General features: G+C 46.0%; 1 protein-coding gene across 2 annotated transcripts in view; it reads left to right on the top strand.

Moving 5' to 3' along the window:
* The first annotated feature begins 1,891 nt into the window (after positions 1–1,891).
* The window catches only part of CA14 (carbonic anhydrase 14), a 56,414-nt gene continuing 40,744 nt past the window's right edge, over positions 1,892–17,561 (top strand). Inside the window, exons 1-5 of one of the 2 annotated variants that reach the window (XM_032953346.2) lie at positions 1,892–2,283; positions 2,430–2,524; positions 5,114–5,137; positions 14,287–14,466; positions 16,512–16,660. In XM_032953346.2, coding sequence (XP_032809237.1) covers positions 2,440–2,524; positions 5,114–5,137; positions 14,287–14,466; positions 16,512–16,660 — 438 coding nt within the window. In that variant the 5' untranslated portion in view covers positions 1,892–2,283; positions 2,430–2,439. The remainder of the gene's footprint in view (positions 2,284–2,429; positions 2,525–5,113; positions 5,138–14,286; positions 14,467–16,511; positions 16,661–17,561) is intronic. The other variant, XM_032953348.2, reaches the window with a different exon arrangement.

Here is a 17,561-nt window from a genome sequence, read left to right as displayed (position 1 = left end):
CTTACTCCCGTGCGTTATCTTATTGCTGGCTCGCGCACGTATTCGTGTGAAAGTTTAAAGAAATTACTGAACGTGAAATCGGTTGTTTTGTCAGGCGGAACAACACGCTACGGCTTGGCCGCTGGCAATGCCGCAATAGGTGATGTCACTGCGCGTGATGAACCAAGAGTGTGCGGAGTTTGTTTGGTTATTTGAAAGCGGTCTTCCGGCATCTGTAGACCATATGGATCATGAACACTGGAACCAAATTCTGCAAGTCGCATTTTACGTATTTCGTACAGTTTTGAGACCTATAATTTACACACCAACCTGGTTCCATTCACTTCTAGGACTGAACGACTGTTATCACCAACAACGCTTAAGGAATTATAACAATAATATACCAATATTAATACTCGTAAAACGTTTGCTTCAAGCAATGTTTACCAACTCATTTGTGTTTCATACAACATTGTACATTCTAGATTTGAATATTATACCTACGTAACTTTACTGAAAGATAGTATACCTACGTGACTTTACCGAAAGAACCAAAGAACATTGTACATTTCCTCGTAATATCATATACAGGTATTTTAATACGTATTATAGATAGGGCCCTTAATAGCTCATTAGCATTCCGGTCCGCGAGCAGTAAAGGGCACGGTAAGAATAGAATAAAAAGACCACGCCAACCTATATCTCTGAATCGATTCACTTAATTGGCTTTACAGCCACATGTGCTTAGCAATGCATTCCGCAAGAAGGGTGGTGCTATAGATATAGTGTGCGTGGATGTATGTGGGTGCCCATTGGTGTTTGCGACATCCTATTTATGCATTCTTGGCCCCTGCGAGCTCAAGTCTCGTGGCCGCCCACGAAACAAAACGAAAACCCAAGCTGCATAACAACTTCCTCCAAGTCAGGTTGACGTGACATTTACAATACGTGTTATTGTCGATGGTTTTGAAATCGTGCACAAGATTTGTAATGCATGCGGACATTGGACCTGGGACAAATGCGTACTGCTGCAGATGTTTGTGCTGTTTGTATTGCGTCTGTTGAGATTGGTGATCATGAATGCGCAACACGTTCTCAAACTGCGCGAATAAATGAATGGGGGATTGAATGAATAACTTTTTTTAAAAAGCAGTCTTAATGGATTCAGTCGTATTTAAATGTCATTCCGATGTTATTGTGTTGACTCGCACACACAAAACCCAGATTGACGTCCACTGTGTGTGCCTTTTGAGATGATCCCATGGAGATGCTCTGTAAGTCTGAATTGTATTGACTAACCCAGACTCGTAGACGCACAACACTACGACTCACATCGAAAATCATTGAGGCATACAGAGGTCCATATACACTACTGTAGAATACTCATACAATGACAAATACAACCCGTATAGCCGCAAGAGTCTCTTGGGGCAGGTTGTGTTAAAGACATGAAGGCCAGTATGGCACACGAAGGGTGGGGGGGGGGCATCACACACCCGGATGCCTTTGTCTTCCCAGTACTGATGTTTAACACACCGGCCCAGAACTGGCCCAGGTAATCGTCACTCGTGTTGGCCGTGAGCTGGAATGGAACGCGAGTCGCCAGGTTCGCAGCGCAGCGCACTAACCGCTACACTGCGCCTACGATTCTCCATATCGACCCTCCGACTCGCACACAAAGACCGACTTACGCGCGCCTCTTTCTTTCTGAAACAAATGTACGCCCACTGTTTCTTTACAGCATCTTCAGGTTCTCTCGCATTACTGGGCCAATATATAAATGCAAATTGGTTTTGAATTTTCGGACAATGAGGGTAGGAGGAGGAGGATGGGGGTTTGGGGGAGGGCGGGCTTGTGAATGAAGATCAATCCCTCACCCAGTTTCTCACCCAGCATAGAAGAAGCCACTGCCTCTTAACTACATGCACGCCCACTGGTTCCCCCCCCCCTCCCACCAGCGCTGGAGGAGGGAAGTGGGCGAGCGAGTGAATGAGCGTGCAGAGAGTGTGCAGAGAGTCATCGGTGAGCACGTGTCCGTCTCGCTCACGGTTGTCCGGTGGTCGCGTGCCCTCTGCTCGTCGTTGGTGGGGGTCCGCTCGCTCGCCTTCAACGGGACACAACTCGCGCGGTTGCCCAAAAGCTTGCCAAAACCGGAGGCCAAGTTGAGACGGATAAGACTGTGAATAGAACACCCCCCCTCCCAAATAAAAAAAAGTCGAGCTCAACACGTGCTCATTCTTGAGTTTCAAAAGGTCAGGTTTTCGAGAGCACCACCAACTTCACGAGGAAGGGCAACCTTTACCGGTATGTTCTGCAGCAGTAACGAATACAATATTACTACTACTACATACACGTAAATGTCCGTGTAAAGTACACGTTGAGCCTCCTTTCGCAGAGTGTACGCAATTAAAAGTACTTGACAATTCGTGCATCCACTATTCTTTTTAAAGGTCGTTTGGAATGTCTGGGCTGTGCGGCGGACGTGTGCTTGCTCTGCTGGGCATCTGCCTGGTGCTGAATGGACGAGTTGCAGACAGCGCCACTGGTAAGCAAAGTTGACCCCCCACAACTAAGACACGCATCACAGTTGTATCAACAATTGTGTTCCAGTTCTGCAATTGCTCTCTCTCTCTCTCTCGTGTGTGTTCTAAGACGCACCGCAAACGTGTGCACAGTGTCAATAAGATCATTCAAACTTGGTCTCTTTCTCGCACACTCACCCACATGCGTACCGGCTTATAAGACGCACCTCGCAACTTTAGATTTAAAATATGGGGGGGGGGAGGTGTATCTTATAATCCGAAAAATACGGTGGGGTCGGTTCATTTAGTAGCATTCCTTTGGGATTAGTGACTGCCATTTATATTCTGCGGTTTGCGGTTAAATGTCTAGAGCTATGTGGATGTCGACCTGCAGACACAGTAATGTCGGGGCATGAACCAAGCACAGTAACCTACCGGTGGTATCCTGGTTAGAACACCGCACTTTGGGTTTGATACCAGTTCCACAGCAAATATTCGTGCCGAGATTTGAACTGCTCCGTTCAAACAAGCCCCAGATGGCCAAAATGCATTTGGAGGCTTTTATCCACCAGTGGATTGACAAAGGGCTCTGAACTAAATGACTAAATATCAATGCATGAAGATAGAATCTTGCTAATAATGTACATGTGCGTTTTATATTAACATTTTGTTGGAGCGTATTAGCAGTGTAGTCATTGTACGTGGTATGAGATATAGTCATACAATACCGGGCGTAGTGTTGGTCACCCACCCCCTCGTGTGCCACACTGCCGGCCTTCATAGGTGCTCGGGAACAGCAATTGCCCCAACAGTCTGTTACAGAAAATACGGGGAGGCATTTGTCATACAATGACAATTATTCATTTACACAGGTAAGCCACACTCTTGTAGGAGGGTCCTGCATTTAATATTTTATATTTAAAAAATTTCAGCCAGTTGCTGAATGTCTATGCATACCATTTTTTAATTCACTACAAATCTTGCCTCCTTCAAAAGGAGGCTTTTATATGTTTTTTTTTTTTACAACTGATCCAGCTTAATTGTTATGAACTCGGTCACATTTCCATTAAAGTGCTTACAGGTTTATAACGAAATGGGCATACTTCTGCAGATTATAATACTCCAGTGAATAAAGCTGTTCGCAGTTAATGGTGTGATATACATTTTTGTTTATACATTTGCGTGACTTTTTTCATGAACCGATACCAAAACAATCCAGATAATATCTGAAACGACGGTGATAGCGAGGCTGTGACTTGTTAAAATAATTTGTTTTCAATATATATACACCCGCATATAAGATTGAGACCCAACAAGGGAACATGTGTTTTTGCTGTGAAATATCAGAGAGTTACAACACAGCCAACCCCATCTCTTCTCCCTTGCCCATCCTATTCCTGCTCTACCCCGGCCCCCAGCTATATGTATGACAGGACATATCTCAACCCCTATCACGATCGCAACCCCTCCTTTAACCTCTCCCACCTGTCCTTAACTACACCATCATTTTCAATAACCCCCACTCTTTATTTTTAACCACTGTCATCTCATGCACAATTGTATAACTGTCGTAAAGCGCCTTGGGTTAAGGCGCTGCTATATAAATCTGTATAGGATAAGTTGTTGAGAAGTGGATGATGTCTTGTGTGAAAACTTTGTGTGATACCTGTAGAACCTCGCATATCCGACCGTCGCATATCCGACCTGCCCAACTTATCACCCTGCGCCGAGGCCTCTACGGCATTTTTGTTCACGGCGTAACGCTCGGGTTCTCTGTGTGTTCACAAATCTAACCTTTCTTTTTCACACGCTCATATATTCTTCTTAATCTTGCGTGAATTCGCTCCTACATCACAGTGAAGCATTCCCCACTAAATTTAAAGCGATTTTCAGCTTTACCTTTGTCGAGTAGCCCGTTTTGTGCATGATGGTGTAACCGTCATTGCCTTTACTTCATTTCTGTGCGTGGTGTAAGAAGTTCAATGTTTATTATTGCTTTTTAATTGGATTATGAAATAGTCCCCTCCAACCCAGAAGCACGGGACAAACTGTGACACATCCATGTGGCCTTGGTTTAGCGCTCGCACGCGATAAGTCAACTTTTACCCAGATGTGCCAAGAGAAATGGTTGGTCGCCCAAAACTCCCGATTCAAGGACGTCTGCAAGCGTGCCCTCAGAGACTTTTAACGTAAACGGCAATGGGTGGGAAGCTCTGGTAGGTAGGCGCACGTGACTAGGATGTTCACTGGCTCAGCAGCTCCGGGACAAGCGTGCGGTTCGTTCGTACACAGCATGGCACCTACCGCGACGTCGTCAATCATTCAGCGGCCATGACAGGACCAGAGCCAATTTTTCAAGATGGGACAACTCTGGCAGCTGACCATGCGGAACCAGATTCGGCTCTTACAGCCATTACAGAAAATGTTCAAATCAATTTAAATCCTGTGAAAAAGTGAAAACTGAAAACCCATCTTCTTCCGATGACGAAAGGATGCCATTGTAGGTGTTTTGTTGTTATCGTATTGTGTTACATACTGTTTAAACAAAGTATGTGTCGAACCAAATGTTACGTCTAAAAATTCACACGTATTCCTTGTTTTATTTTTCACAGGAGAGTATCACTGGACGTACACGGGTGAGTCATTGAGTCTTTGTGTTGTTACGTTAAAGTGTCTACATTTGCATTGCTCAGTTATGACTATTCCGAAATTATTTTCATCCGCGCTTTGTCATCTGTCAAATGGTAAGCTGTTGAAGGGGTGGTTAATTTGAAAATGCAGCTTTAAAATAAATTGTGTTCATCATCATCGTCAGCCATCATCTATCCACTGCTGGATGCAGGCCTCCCCCAAGCCATCACCATCTCACACTCCCTCTGGCACAATTAATCGAGCTCCTGCACGTGAGCTAATCGCATTGCTCCATCTCCATGGTGATCGTAATCTCGAGCTTATTTTCTACTCTGACAGCAATTCCATCTGTCACCAGTGTCGTGATTGGCCATCGTTCCTTCTTGAGATGTGCCCTGCCCTTTGACCTCTTACTCTTTCTTAACAGTCGTCCCACTCGGGTCCCTCGGTGGAATTCCACTTCCCCACGCTTCTTTAGCGCACGGTCATCAATTTGCTCCGTTTTTGTGAGTTTCCTTATCTCTCAATGTTTTATGATAGCACACTCGGTAGCAAGAATGCTACTTTATTCGACAATACATTTGGACATTGCTGGTCAGCGTTTCGTCGAGTAATAAGACTCGTGACATCAAAGGCAAAGTTGAAGGACTGCACCACCGATGTCTGCAGCGCGATGACGCTACCCGTGGTACGGTTTCACGGTGACATTTGAATACTTTTCATTTAGATGCAGGTGGGAGTTGATACACAGATATCGTTTGTTTTTATTTCGAGGTGTTTCATATGCAATTGCTTACTCATGGATAACTGTTCACACGGTAATTGAAAAGTGGTCATTTCTAAACCTCAAAATATCTCTGTTCCTCAGGGCCCTTATAATGGTTTGCCAGGCTACGACGCTATTGAAATTGTTGTTATTATTATTAATTAGAGTGCAGTTTCCAACGACACGTCGGGGAGCGTCCATAAATGACGTCACGCACCTGGGGGGGGGGGGTCAGACATTTGTGACGATGTGTGACGAGGGGGGGGTTTGAGAAATGTGACGTCACATCAAAATGCGCAACTTTAAATAAATATAGACAACACGTTCTACTTAAATATACTTTTTAATAAATGTTTTCTCCTACAACATCAGAGTGCAGCGCCACATTAAATACGCACTACAATGATAATAGTTTAAAGCGATTTGAAGCGTGTCTTATTTTAAAAATGGAAATATGGTTTTAGGGGGGGGCAGAGCTTTGTGACGTCATCTTTGAGGGGGGCCTGACTTTTTGTGACGCCGTGTGACGAGTGGGGGGGGGGGGGGGTCAAAAATCGTCAAAAATCGCGTGACGTCATTTATGGACGGCCCCTCAGTCAATCTGTGGATCCTCTCTGCCGTGGAAAAGTAAAACCCAAAATGGTTGAAAAGTTACCGTATTGTCGAACCACTTATAGATACCCCATTGTTTTCTAATAATCAATTTATCTTACGGAGGAGAGCGTCAACAAATGTGATGAGCGTATTGAGATTGAGGGGAGGGCAAAGATAAGTATTGAAAATCAAATATAGTTTCATACGTTATATCTCGAGATTATATTAGTCCGATATGCACTGTAGAGGGTTGTCCATTTCCAGTGTTGTCGTAGGGAATAAACTTACATTTTGTTAGTCTTCAGCCTTAAGTTACTCGCGTAAAAAAAATGTTTTTCACACATCTAAAGAAACGAAGAGGAAGTGTTGGTTCAGCTTGAAATGTGAGCGTGTTGCCACTTAAATGGGCCAAATTGTACATGCAGAATCGTCCTACATCTTATATTCCGTAGCAAGGCAATGCTCTTGATGAATGTGTGTTTTTGTTTGTCTGGGAAGAGTACATTTCGAAACAAACTGACCAGGCTAAGGTGATTCATCATCTCCTGCTTAAAGTCCTTTGACCACCAATTGTGTGAGCAAAGACCCCGTGGAATGTAAAATCGGTCTCCAGCGAATGCGCAATTGAGCAGCCTCCAACTGAACACGAGCTCAGAGATGTTCACTTTGCCATTCATTCGCCTGCCAAGCCTCGGAAGCAATTCGCTGACTGGTTATGTTGAGAAAATTCCAGCAGTTGTTCGTGAGCGAGGGAAGGAATCTCAAATGTTTGTCTCTTGTTGAGCGGGGTGTGCTCAGGTTGGTTAAAGTTTAGTGGCGTCCAGTATCAGCCAGGTCAAACCACTCGCTGTGACATTGTGAGAATCTGGCCGTTTATTATTTTACTTCCTCAGCTTGTTTTGAACATACATTTGCTCGGTCACCTATTTATTCAGGTTACCTAAGGGAATATCCGCACCTCCAATTGTCACGGTTGGCTTCGTACGGTGCGCAAAAAGTTCAGCATACATACGTATTTCCTCTTTCACTTTGTGCTGTCCTTGGTTGGAGAGAGCATTTTTGAACAAAATCCTGTTGGCTGGCACTGGTCATCTACACTCAGCCTCTGTGTTCTTTAAAATTAAACACACATATAGAGGTTTTCTTTAGCCTGTGATGTATGCCCGGATGTTTTGTGCAGCCTCTTGATATCGATTAATCAATTAATATTTATTTGTTACGTAGAAAGGCCAATTCAGCCAGTTACCCAGTCTAGTTTTCAAGGGAGATTCGTGGTGCATCAGAGACGCAGTTTCATGTAGAGGTGCGTGTACATCAACATTGTTGTCATCGTCGTCGTAAATGTAAACGGACATTCCAGATTTGGAGTGCAACAGGCAGGTGTTTAATTCGCATCCTGCGGGACACAATATTGCTGGTACTGCAGTGGTGTAGCAAGAACAATTGTTGGCGGAAAAAGGCACACTCCGGCATATGTGACGTAACTGACCTGGTGCAAGCGCCCGAATGTGGTGGAGAGGTCAGAAATTGTTTGCATGCTTGAGATCAAAGGTCATCGCATATCTGACGGCTCCACTAGCGCTAGAAACATCCTGATATGCTCCCGTGTTGTGGTCAACCCAACTCGTACTCGCTGGCTCGAGACAGAAAAAAAACTACTCCAGGTATGCTGTGATGAGCAGTCTGTTGGGCAATGTACTTGTTTGTAATTGATACAGGCGCAGTCTGCTATCGTTTTGGAGGCTGTTGCCAGGCGTTTGGAGTGTTTTGTTTTGAGCAGACCTGGGATGAATAAATTGTAATTATAATGGCAGCAGATATCAGCTGAAGTTACCACTACATAGTTATTTAGATTAATTAAGAATAACACTGTTACAATTGTAATTGCCCCCAGGTCTGGGTTTCAGTGGTTAGTTAAGGTCGGTTTAATAACACACAACGGCATGCTCATAAACAGCATGAAGGTACAACTCCCGCCAGGCCTTGCATGTCTTGTGATGATGATTATCATTATTTTGTACAGCCAATGAAGAGCAACGATTAGAGATTCAGCTCTAAGTGATTTAACCCTTACATTCCTTTGTCTGAGAGTTTTTGAACTGCAGACACACCACCTTAAAATGTGTGTGAAGTAATTTGGTTCATGGGTTGGTGTTTCTTTGCTGCAGGATAGAGACATTTATTTTTTAACGTTTACATGAGGTATTCGCATCTCCTGTGGTTTGTGCGGATCCGGTAAAGCGCTGCTCATTGTTTCCATGGAAGACAGAAGCCAGGCAGGGAGGTGGTGGGCTCGCTGATGAGCTGCGCTTTGTGGAAGCCGGGCAGTGTGGTGGTCGGCTCGCTGATGAGCTATGCTTTGTGGAAGCCGGGCAGTGTGATGGTGGCGACCAATGTGGTGGTGGGCTCACTGATGAGCTGCGCATTGTGGAAGACGTGCAGTGTGGTGGTCGGCTCACTGATAAGCTGCGTGTTGTGGAAGCCAGGCTGTGTGTTGGTGGGCTCGCTGATCAGGTGTTCTTGGGGCACGATGCTTGAATTCCACGAAATATTCCATTCCATTTAGATGCTGAATTTCGAGTAATGTAGAGGTTGTGCCTGTTTCCAAAACGGCTCTCTGGATCTCAGCCCTGGAATGTTGTTTAGAGCACCTTTGATTGGCAGAATTGGGTCAACTTCTGAGCAGTGCAGTTCACGTAGCAACTATCTGGTATTGCAATATTTGCCAGTACAGGAAGCCGGGGCAATTCTGCAGATTTAAAAGTTTGTCCGTATTGCGACGAGCGGTTGGCTCTCGATGCGATGTAATCACCTAATGGTGCGTACAAAGCTGTTCGCCTTCCGCCACCTCCGGAGCTCAACGACAAGCCATATTGTTGTTCAGACCGACAACTCCGAAGAGTCGGACAACATGTCCGTTCCAACAGGCACACTTATGGGTTAAATGTATTTGTTTTCAGCCCGCACACTATGCTCTGTTGTAATGGGTTTTGTTATCATGTACAGAAAGTGTTGGATTTGGATGATTATTTGAGGTGCAGCCGCGTCTCTGCTGCCATGGGATGTGTATGCTCACAGGGGCTGCTGCTGCTGCTGATGAAGGTGTCCTCTCCATCTCCCTTTTGAGAGAGTCGCACTGTAGGCCGACTGTGAGCCAAATCCTAGCAATTCTTGGCAAAGGATGGAAACTTTATTAAAATTCAGTGCGGGTAGTCTTGGACACAATGAAGCACTCGGGAAAGCGGATAATGTCTTTGCACTAAGCGAGCTGCGTTGCCTCATTACCCCCATCGCTTTGCCGCACAGGGATCTGGGCCATAAACTAATTGCCATAGACATTCTATTTTGTAACATATTGTTTAGTGGGAAAACCACAGCAAGAAAATAGTTTTTGCTGAAGTGGGAGAGAGACGTCGTGATTTACTTTAATTTTCTACTTGCCACGTGACTTTACCGAAAGAACCAAAAAGTATGGATTCCTGCAGTCAGGAAAGCTTCAAATCTAGATTGATATTGTCTAGTCTTGTCCTTTTGTTTTAGAAGGTGTACTCTCCCCCAATGACGGAATTTACCGCCGTTATTTATTATACACAGTGTTGGAATTTGGGCCTGAAAAAAAAATGTATATGAAAGGCATTTTCCACTAAAATGGTTTGTTTCAAATTCTCTCAGTACCGATGCACGTTTATGCACTCGCCATGGCACAGGGAGATTCACTTCCCTCTGGTCCCGCTCCGAGTCGATTGCTAATCCATGCGCGTGGATTTCACGCAGGAATGTTGATCATTGGCCACAAATTGCGGATTCCCCCGCCCCCCCCCCCGTCATTGGAGGAATGTCTGCTTCGGATTTACAATACTGCTAGGTGTAGCGCTGGGAACGCAAGCCGCAATATTGTAGTGTAACGTTGTAAATACCTTGAAGATTTAGGATACTGGCCATTGCTGAATCCCTGCATCTATCTCCCTCACCAGTCTTGAACCAAAAACTGCGACCCCCAAGTCTGGGTGCACAAAAACACCCAATGCAATCGCATTTTTTCATTACTGTTGAGTCGTTGCCCCCAGGTGAGTAAGAGAGTTTCGCACACTGGGAACTTTCGTGCGAACGCCTCTCGTCTTTGGTCAGTATGAAGTATTCCATCCAAACCGAATGTGATGGTTTCCCTTCTTCGTTACTTGCATGTGCAGGCAGTGTGGCGCAGTGGTGGAACTTACGTCTTGCAGCAAGAAGGTTCCGGGTGTGATTCCCGACTCGGGCACGTTTGTGTAAAGTTTGTTTGTTCTCTACACCTGTAGTGACCTGTCCGACTGGGAACAGTCCGACAAGTCAGGTTCTGGACGGGTTTCCTCCAGGTTCCCCGGATTCCTTCCATAATAAAACATTTTTTAACCTGCAATGAAACTGGTATTGGCCAAAACATTCGTATGTTGATTATTTTATTGGGATTATACGGAGTAACATCTTCCCCTACTGCAAAAACTTGGCAAGCCCCTCCTGAAAAAAAGTGTTGTAATAAATAACGCTTTATAAAAAATAACACATAATAAATACCACTTTTCTCAGGAGGGGCTTGCCATGTCCCAACGTTGACAATCTCCTTAATCTGTCTCGCGATGTATGGATAGAGTGGAGCTAAATGAGGACCCACCGGTTATTTCCACTGTGCACAGGACTTGTAGACCCTGGTCGCACTGGATCATGCCCTCTCAAACCCCAGCCAGAAGTATCTGGCTGTCACTCTCCCCAGGTTTCCTCACGAGGTGTTCCCAGTCAGGCAGTCAGACACGAGGTGTTCCCAGTCAGACAGGTTATTACCTCTCCAGGTCAGTAGATTGCCATCTCCTCCCTAGCCAATCGCAATTCCAGATGCCTTGACTTTACTGAGGCTCCCTGATCAGCTTATTCCTTTTGACATATTTACCCATAAATTCGTGTACTCAATTGGGTTTATACACGGCAATCAGCGCCCCCTACTTGCACACTCAATGCCCATTTGGAGGTGAGGCGTCGAGTCGCGTTGTGTCCGCAGGGAGAGCTGCCACTGGGTGGTGCCCTTTAAAATGTTTGAGATCTTCTTTGGTTCTTTCGGTAAAGTCACGTAGAATGAGAATAAAATAATAAATTGATAAAATAAAATAACACAATAATATTCTCACGACGTTCTGAGACACCCGGGCGTATCGGGTGCTGTATGAAAAACAACTCATTTAAAAAAAATCGTATTCTTGCTACTACATTGAAAGCAGACTTGGAAAGCCACAGCCGGGGTCCAGTTGGATCCGCTTCCTCCGCAGTAGTTAATTGGACGTCGCCGTGTGATGATTGGCGCGTGTGCTCGTGCTCGTACAGCTGCGTGGTCCTGCAGTACGGATAGCACGCATGTCCACATGAACTCTCATCCTCGGCATCTTCCAGGTGGTCGTTAGGAAAGTGCCTTGCCCACGTGGAGCTTAATAGAGACGAGTGCGGGCTGCAAAGCAAGCAAACATTTACCGTGGTAACAAATCTGCAGGCCACACTGTGTATATAGTGTGGGCTTAGATAGCCATCGAAAGAACGCGTCTCACGTAACGCAATAAGGCTGGCGCGCAGGTTAAACACAATCGGTAATTCTTGATAACGTCTTTGCGGCTTAGATCACGTGAAATGTACACCCACCTCCACCCGACACAGGTCATTATCAGTCAGGCTTTGTCCCGTGAATAAAATGTACCGATTTCTTACCACTTCCGCACACAGGTGTGTTAGGTGGGTGTATGACACATCTACATTTATGCGACCTAAACCAAAAAAACCTTTGCGATCAATAATGTTGGTCGCGAAAGCCTACTTGTGAAATAGTCGAAAACTTTATGTAGGGCTGTACACGGCACACCCTGGGTCTGTTTGCACAGGGAATAATGTCTTATATAAGATAATCTACCTAGACATATGTATCCAGTAATTCAATGGCTATACACACAGTGCTGTGTTTCAAAAATATTTAAAGCAATATGTGTGTCATACGGTAAACACCCGCCGGGTTGCCAATGTGAGAACTGTTTCAAAACAAGACTCTCCATTAATTTCATAATCGATATCGACTTCCAACCACAGAGTTATGACTGGAAGGCTGTCCACAATGATTTGTTCAAGCCATACATCCACTGTTCATCCCATACGGTTCAGTATGACACAGGCTGACAAAAGCAGCTGATCTCCTCCCTGCTAACCAGACCCGCTTTCCTTCCGCACCACAGCGACTGCTCCAACAGGGCCCGTCAACTACGGCACACATGACCTTCATATACAGACACCCATGCCACATCATTTTGCAATGCTGCCGAAGGTGACAGCAAACATGAGCACAACTCCATTATGGCTCTCATACAAATACGTACGATATGTGTTTTGGTCATTTAGCCCATTGGGTTTTCAGACTGATGTTAACCCAGCAGTTTTTGGTTAAGCAAGAAAACTCCGGATCCAGGTCGGTTCCTTCTAGTATCATGCAGCTATCACCTGGGCGTCTTCCCCCACAGCTGCCCCCGTGGCCTCCTCCACACACATGCAGCTCCTTCTACCAGCGTTAGTTATATCCAGTCGTTCCTGACACAGGTCCTCTACCTCTCCGCCACTCTAAGCTGCCTCCGTGCAGCATTCAGCTACCGCTCCAACTCCCTCGCCTTTTATACAGGAGGCCGTGGGTTCAACCCTGACCCTGGCGCCTGTATCTTTAGAGTTTGCATGTCCTCCCCGTGGATTTCGTGGCTTTTTTTCCAGGTCCTCCGGGTTTCCCCCCGCCTTTAGAAACATGCATTGAGAGGCTGATATAAATGTCCACGTGATAAGCCACTTCGTCGAGCTATCATTTGTGGTCAGTTCTCTTCTGAAAAAGAGCGACATAGCTCAGTGGGCTTTACCTGGTAAAATAAAAAATAAGGGTTGTACCACCAAAATGTGACCATTTATCGAACCCCTCCGAGTGTGAATAATTGTAACTTGCCTCCTATGTGTTTTTTGAAGTTGGTGAGTATTTACATTTTTGTTACATATTAATCGGAAGCATCTGTCATTGACGAATACACGAGAATAAATTATGAAAGTGCAAAAAGAAGCATGGAAAAAGTTGCATCCTGTGAATTACAATGAGAGACAAAATTATGATGTGGAGGCTTGGGTAGGACACGTGGCTCGGAATAATTATGGCTGGTGGATGAATCTGACTTTGGAGACGAGTAGCAGTTATTGGAGAGAACATGCCCAATAGGCCATCCGCCGTGGAGATGGAGCGATGTGGTCAGCTCGTGCGCAGGTGAAAGATTGTAATATTGCATCTCAAGAAGGTGAGCGATAGCAACAGCATGGGGAGAACCTTCATCAAACAGTGGATGGACCATGGCCAACTATGATGGTGAATAGATTCCCACTGCCCCGCTTGTGCCTGGCCCCACACAAAGACAAAGATCCCCCCGTATAGCCTATGACAGACTGTTGGGGCAAGCTGCTGTTAGCGCGCACCTATGAAGGCCGGCATGGCACACGAGGGGGTTGGTGGCCACCACCACGCCCGGCCACCTTTGTCTCCTTAGTAACGATATTTGCACACTGCACCAGGTACTCATTTGAGGCTGAGTTGACCTTTAAGGCTCATGACCGGTTCAATTAATTGTCACTGGTCTTGGCCGTGAGCAGGAATCGAATTCGGGTCATCGGGTTCGTAGAGCAGCGCTCTCACCGCTACACTACCGCTCCCCTGGCCCCACACTCACACGCGCGCACGCACACACACACACGCGCACACACACACAGGTCCCCATGGACAGGAGCACTGGAAGGAGAAGTACCCAACCTGCGGCGGGGACAACCAGTCGCCTGTGGACGTGAGAACGGATGCCACCCACCTCGCCCACGACCTGCCCCCCGTCTCTGTCTTGGGCTACGACGCGCCCAGCCAGACCACCTACAACATGACCAACAACGGGCACACACGTACGTACGTGCGTGCGCGGGCATACCACCAAAGCGTCCGTCCGGTGTTAATGTCATGAATGACCTCTTGCCAGCGAACCTTTGACCACCTTCACATGGCCTCAAAGCATACGAAGCCTGGCCACCGGCGCTGCAGTGACGTGACTGTCACTTAGTGATGAATGGTGGTGATTGTTGTCGTTGTTGCTTCATTAGGGAAATTCGTGACCAAAATAGTCGCCAAATGGAGTTTCTTTTTTTTCGGTCTACAATGACTGATTGGATGAAAATCATCAAGCAGGACGATGACTACAACTCCACGAATGATCAAAGTGTAAAACCAACTATGCCGTGGCAACATTAGAGTATTTGGAGTATTTGGCTTCTATAAATGTCCACATGATGTCACTTTATTGGGATATCATTTGTGGCCAGAGCTTTTTTTTGCTCTTGGATAGTATAAAGGTTTTACCATAGTTACTCTATGAGGCAGCTTGTGGTAGGGTAAAGTGCGGGTACTCCCACCTCTTCGAAAACGTCTGGTCAGCATGGAAGAGCAGGCCAAAATAGTGGAGGTCCTTCCGCCAGCGGTGAGCACAAGCAACAATTTGCAGGACTGCTCCTTTTTCCGTCATCCACAGGACAGTTGGGATTGGCGCAGATTCCCCCAGGAATGGTGGGGGCTGCAGCGCAGGTGCATTATTCATCTCCTACGCTTTGCCTTTGCCTCTCAATCATTCATTCACCACCTGATTATTTCACCTGCCACTGGAAAAAGGTTGGATGGAGTTTATTGCCTCCTTGTGCTTGTAGCCACAAGCTGTCGGAACGGGGGCCTTTTGAAGTTCAAAGTGCCCACTTTAAACTACGGGTTATAGAGCATGCAAGTTCGTACTTGTTTTCAAACGTACGTTTTCAAGTACTTTTGGGGGTCACCGGTGGCTCAATGGTTAGCAGCGCACTGTACTTCGAACCTAAATTTGATTTCCCGGCCATGACTAACATCAACGGCGAATTATATCTGAACCGATCCCAGGCTTCACCAACCCGCACTGACCAGCGTGGTGAAGTATGCTAGAAATAGCCAACCGCAACTGACCGAGCATGGGGAGGCCTTCATCCAGAATTTGCTTGATCAAAAGCCGTCAATTACAAGTGCTGTACCTCATTTATAACCCTACAATTATAACACGACAGAGGCAGCAGGAAGGGCAGCTCAAAGTAATTATGCCTGAGGAAAGGTGGGTCACTGTCGCGGAGGCTTGAGTATTGATCTCACGACAAAAGAAGAAGAATATTTACTTTGCAGGGGAGTTTTGCCAGTGTCGACGGAGTCCACCTTCTTGACGAACCTGGTCCCGTTATGTAACCTTCCCCCGCCCCCCACCTTCCTCCCCAGAGCTGCAGTTACCACCTCTGAAATACAACAACAAAACTGGGACATGTCATTGGAATATGCAGAATAGATAAAAATACCAGAAGAAGGTAGAGCGACGTGTGGATATAATGCATCGTTCCAAGTGGTGTATCATTATTACGGAAATTATATAAAAAAAATAGGACTTTTAATGTCCTAGATCAGGGGTTGGGAACGTCCGGCCCGCGGTCCGTATGAGGCCCGCAAAATCATTTGGTGTGGCCCTGCCAAGGCAACCGCAGGCAAGACTCGAAATTCAATAAATCTAGGAGCAAACCTGGAAAAGCAGTTGCGAGTAGCAACATCGTCAATACCAGCTAACATCATCAATACCAGCTAACATCATCAACACCAGCTAACATCATCAACACCAGCTAACATCATCAATACCAGCTAACATCATCACACGCCTCACTAAAGAGAAGCAGTTCCAGCCATCACATTAGGGGTGAGTTAATTCAATGTTTGACCAAATATAACAGGCTAATTTTTAAGTTGATAATTTTGTATGGCCCGCGAATGATGTTATATAAATATCCAAATGGCCCTTGGCAGACAAAAGGTTCCCCACCCCTGTCCTAGATGATCGTTGAAAAGCCTGGCCAGGTGGCAACCCCCCCCCCCTGCCTCGGCCCTCTCATGCCCACAGTGTTTGTGAAACTGCCGCCCGGGATGGAGATGTCGGAAGGGGGCCTGCCCTATCGCTACGAGGCTGTGCAGTTCCACCTGCACTGGGGCAGCGCGGGGAGACAGCTCGGCTCGGAGCACTACGTTGACGGGGTGCAGTACGCCGCGGAGGTACAAGGGGCACGGGGATGGAGTGGGCAGGGGAGGAGGCGGGGATGGAGGGAGGGGGGGACAGTGCGGAATCAGGAAGGCGATGGGGGATTGCATCAATGGCAGTGATGTGTTTTCTGGTTGAACCGCTGGGTGAGGTGTCGTGGCTTTCATCAACACTGTTTGCGAATCCCCACCCTGCTTAGTGAACTCGTGGTTGGTGAACTCGTCACCAGAGCTTCGTTTTGCAAGGCCACGTACAATTTGTTAAAGTCCAGGACATTTGCGGCCGTATGATGGACTGTAGATGCATAGGTCTTAACAAAGAGAGGTCTTTATAAGCATTGAGCAATATAATAATAATGATGACGCGAAAATTCTGGGCTGGCAGGGTCGATGGGGTTGCTTTAATGAGAGTGGTGTGGCTTTCTGATGCATGTTTGGGTCAAACCGCGGTGGTTATTCTCCACGATGTCCGAAGTTTCGCTCCACATCCTGGTCGCTTCGTTAGTAACTGAACAAGTTCTTGTTCAATTCTTGAAGCAGCTCCCAGCACACTTTGGAAAGTACTTTAATAAAAAAAGAAATAAACTTGACGGAAGTACATTTACTTACATTGCAATGAGAAACAAAAAATACTCTTTAAGGTTGTAGCCAAGCATTCTTAGAGTGATCCACTTGAAAATGAGTCCTGGGTGAAATTGAGATTCAACAAAAATTATAACTCTGGTTAACCAATTACATATCACAGAACAAAACTCAAAGCATTAGGGGAGTATCGATGCATCTACGCATCAATCAACATTTATAATTATTGAGCTCATTATACGTGTCTCAAATCGCGTGTGATATAATAGTTGCGAGTAAAACAAAATGTGTTGTCTTGCATTCACAAGTCCCTCCCCAGTCACTAGAGATATGA

This window comes from Petromyzon marinus, chromosome 13 (genome assembly GCF_048934315.1).
Source record: "Petromyzon marinus isolate PM22_M1 ecotype Great Lakes invasive population chromosome 13, UKy_Petmar_22M1.pri1.0, whole genome shotgun sequence".
NCBI lineage: Eukaryota > Metazoa > Chordata > Hyperoartia > Petromyzontiformes > Petromyzontidae > Petromyzon > Petromyzon marinus.
Note: the sequence above shows the minus strand (reverse complement) of the source record. Positions and strands in the feature narration are given on the sequence as shown.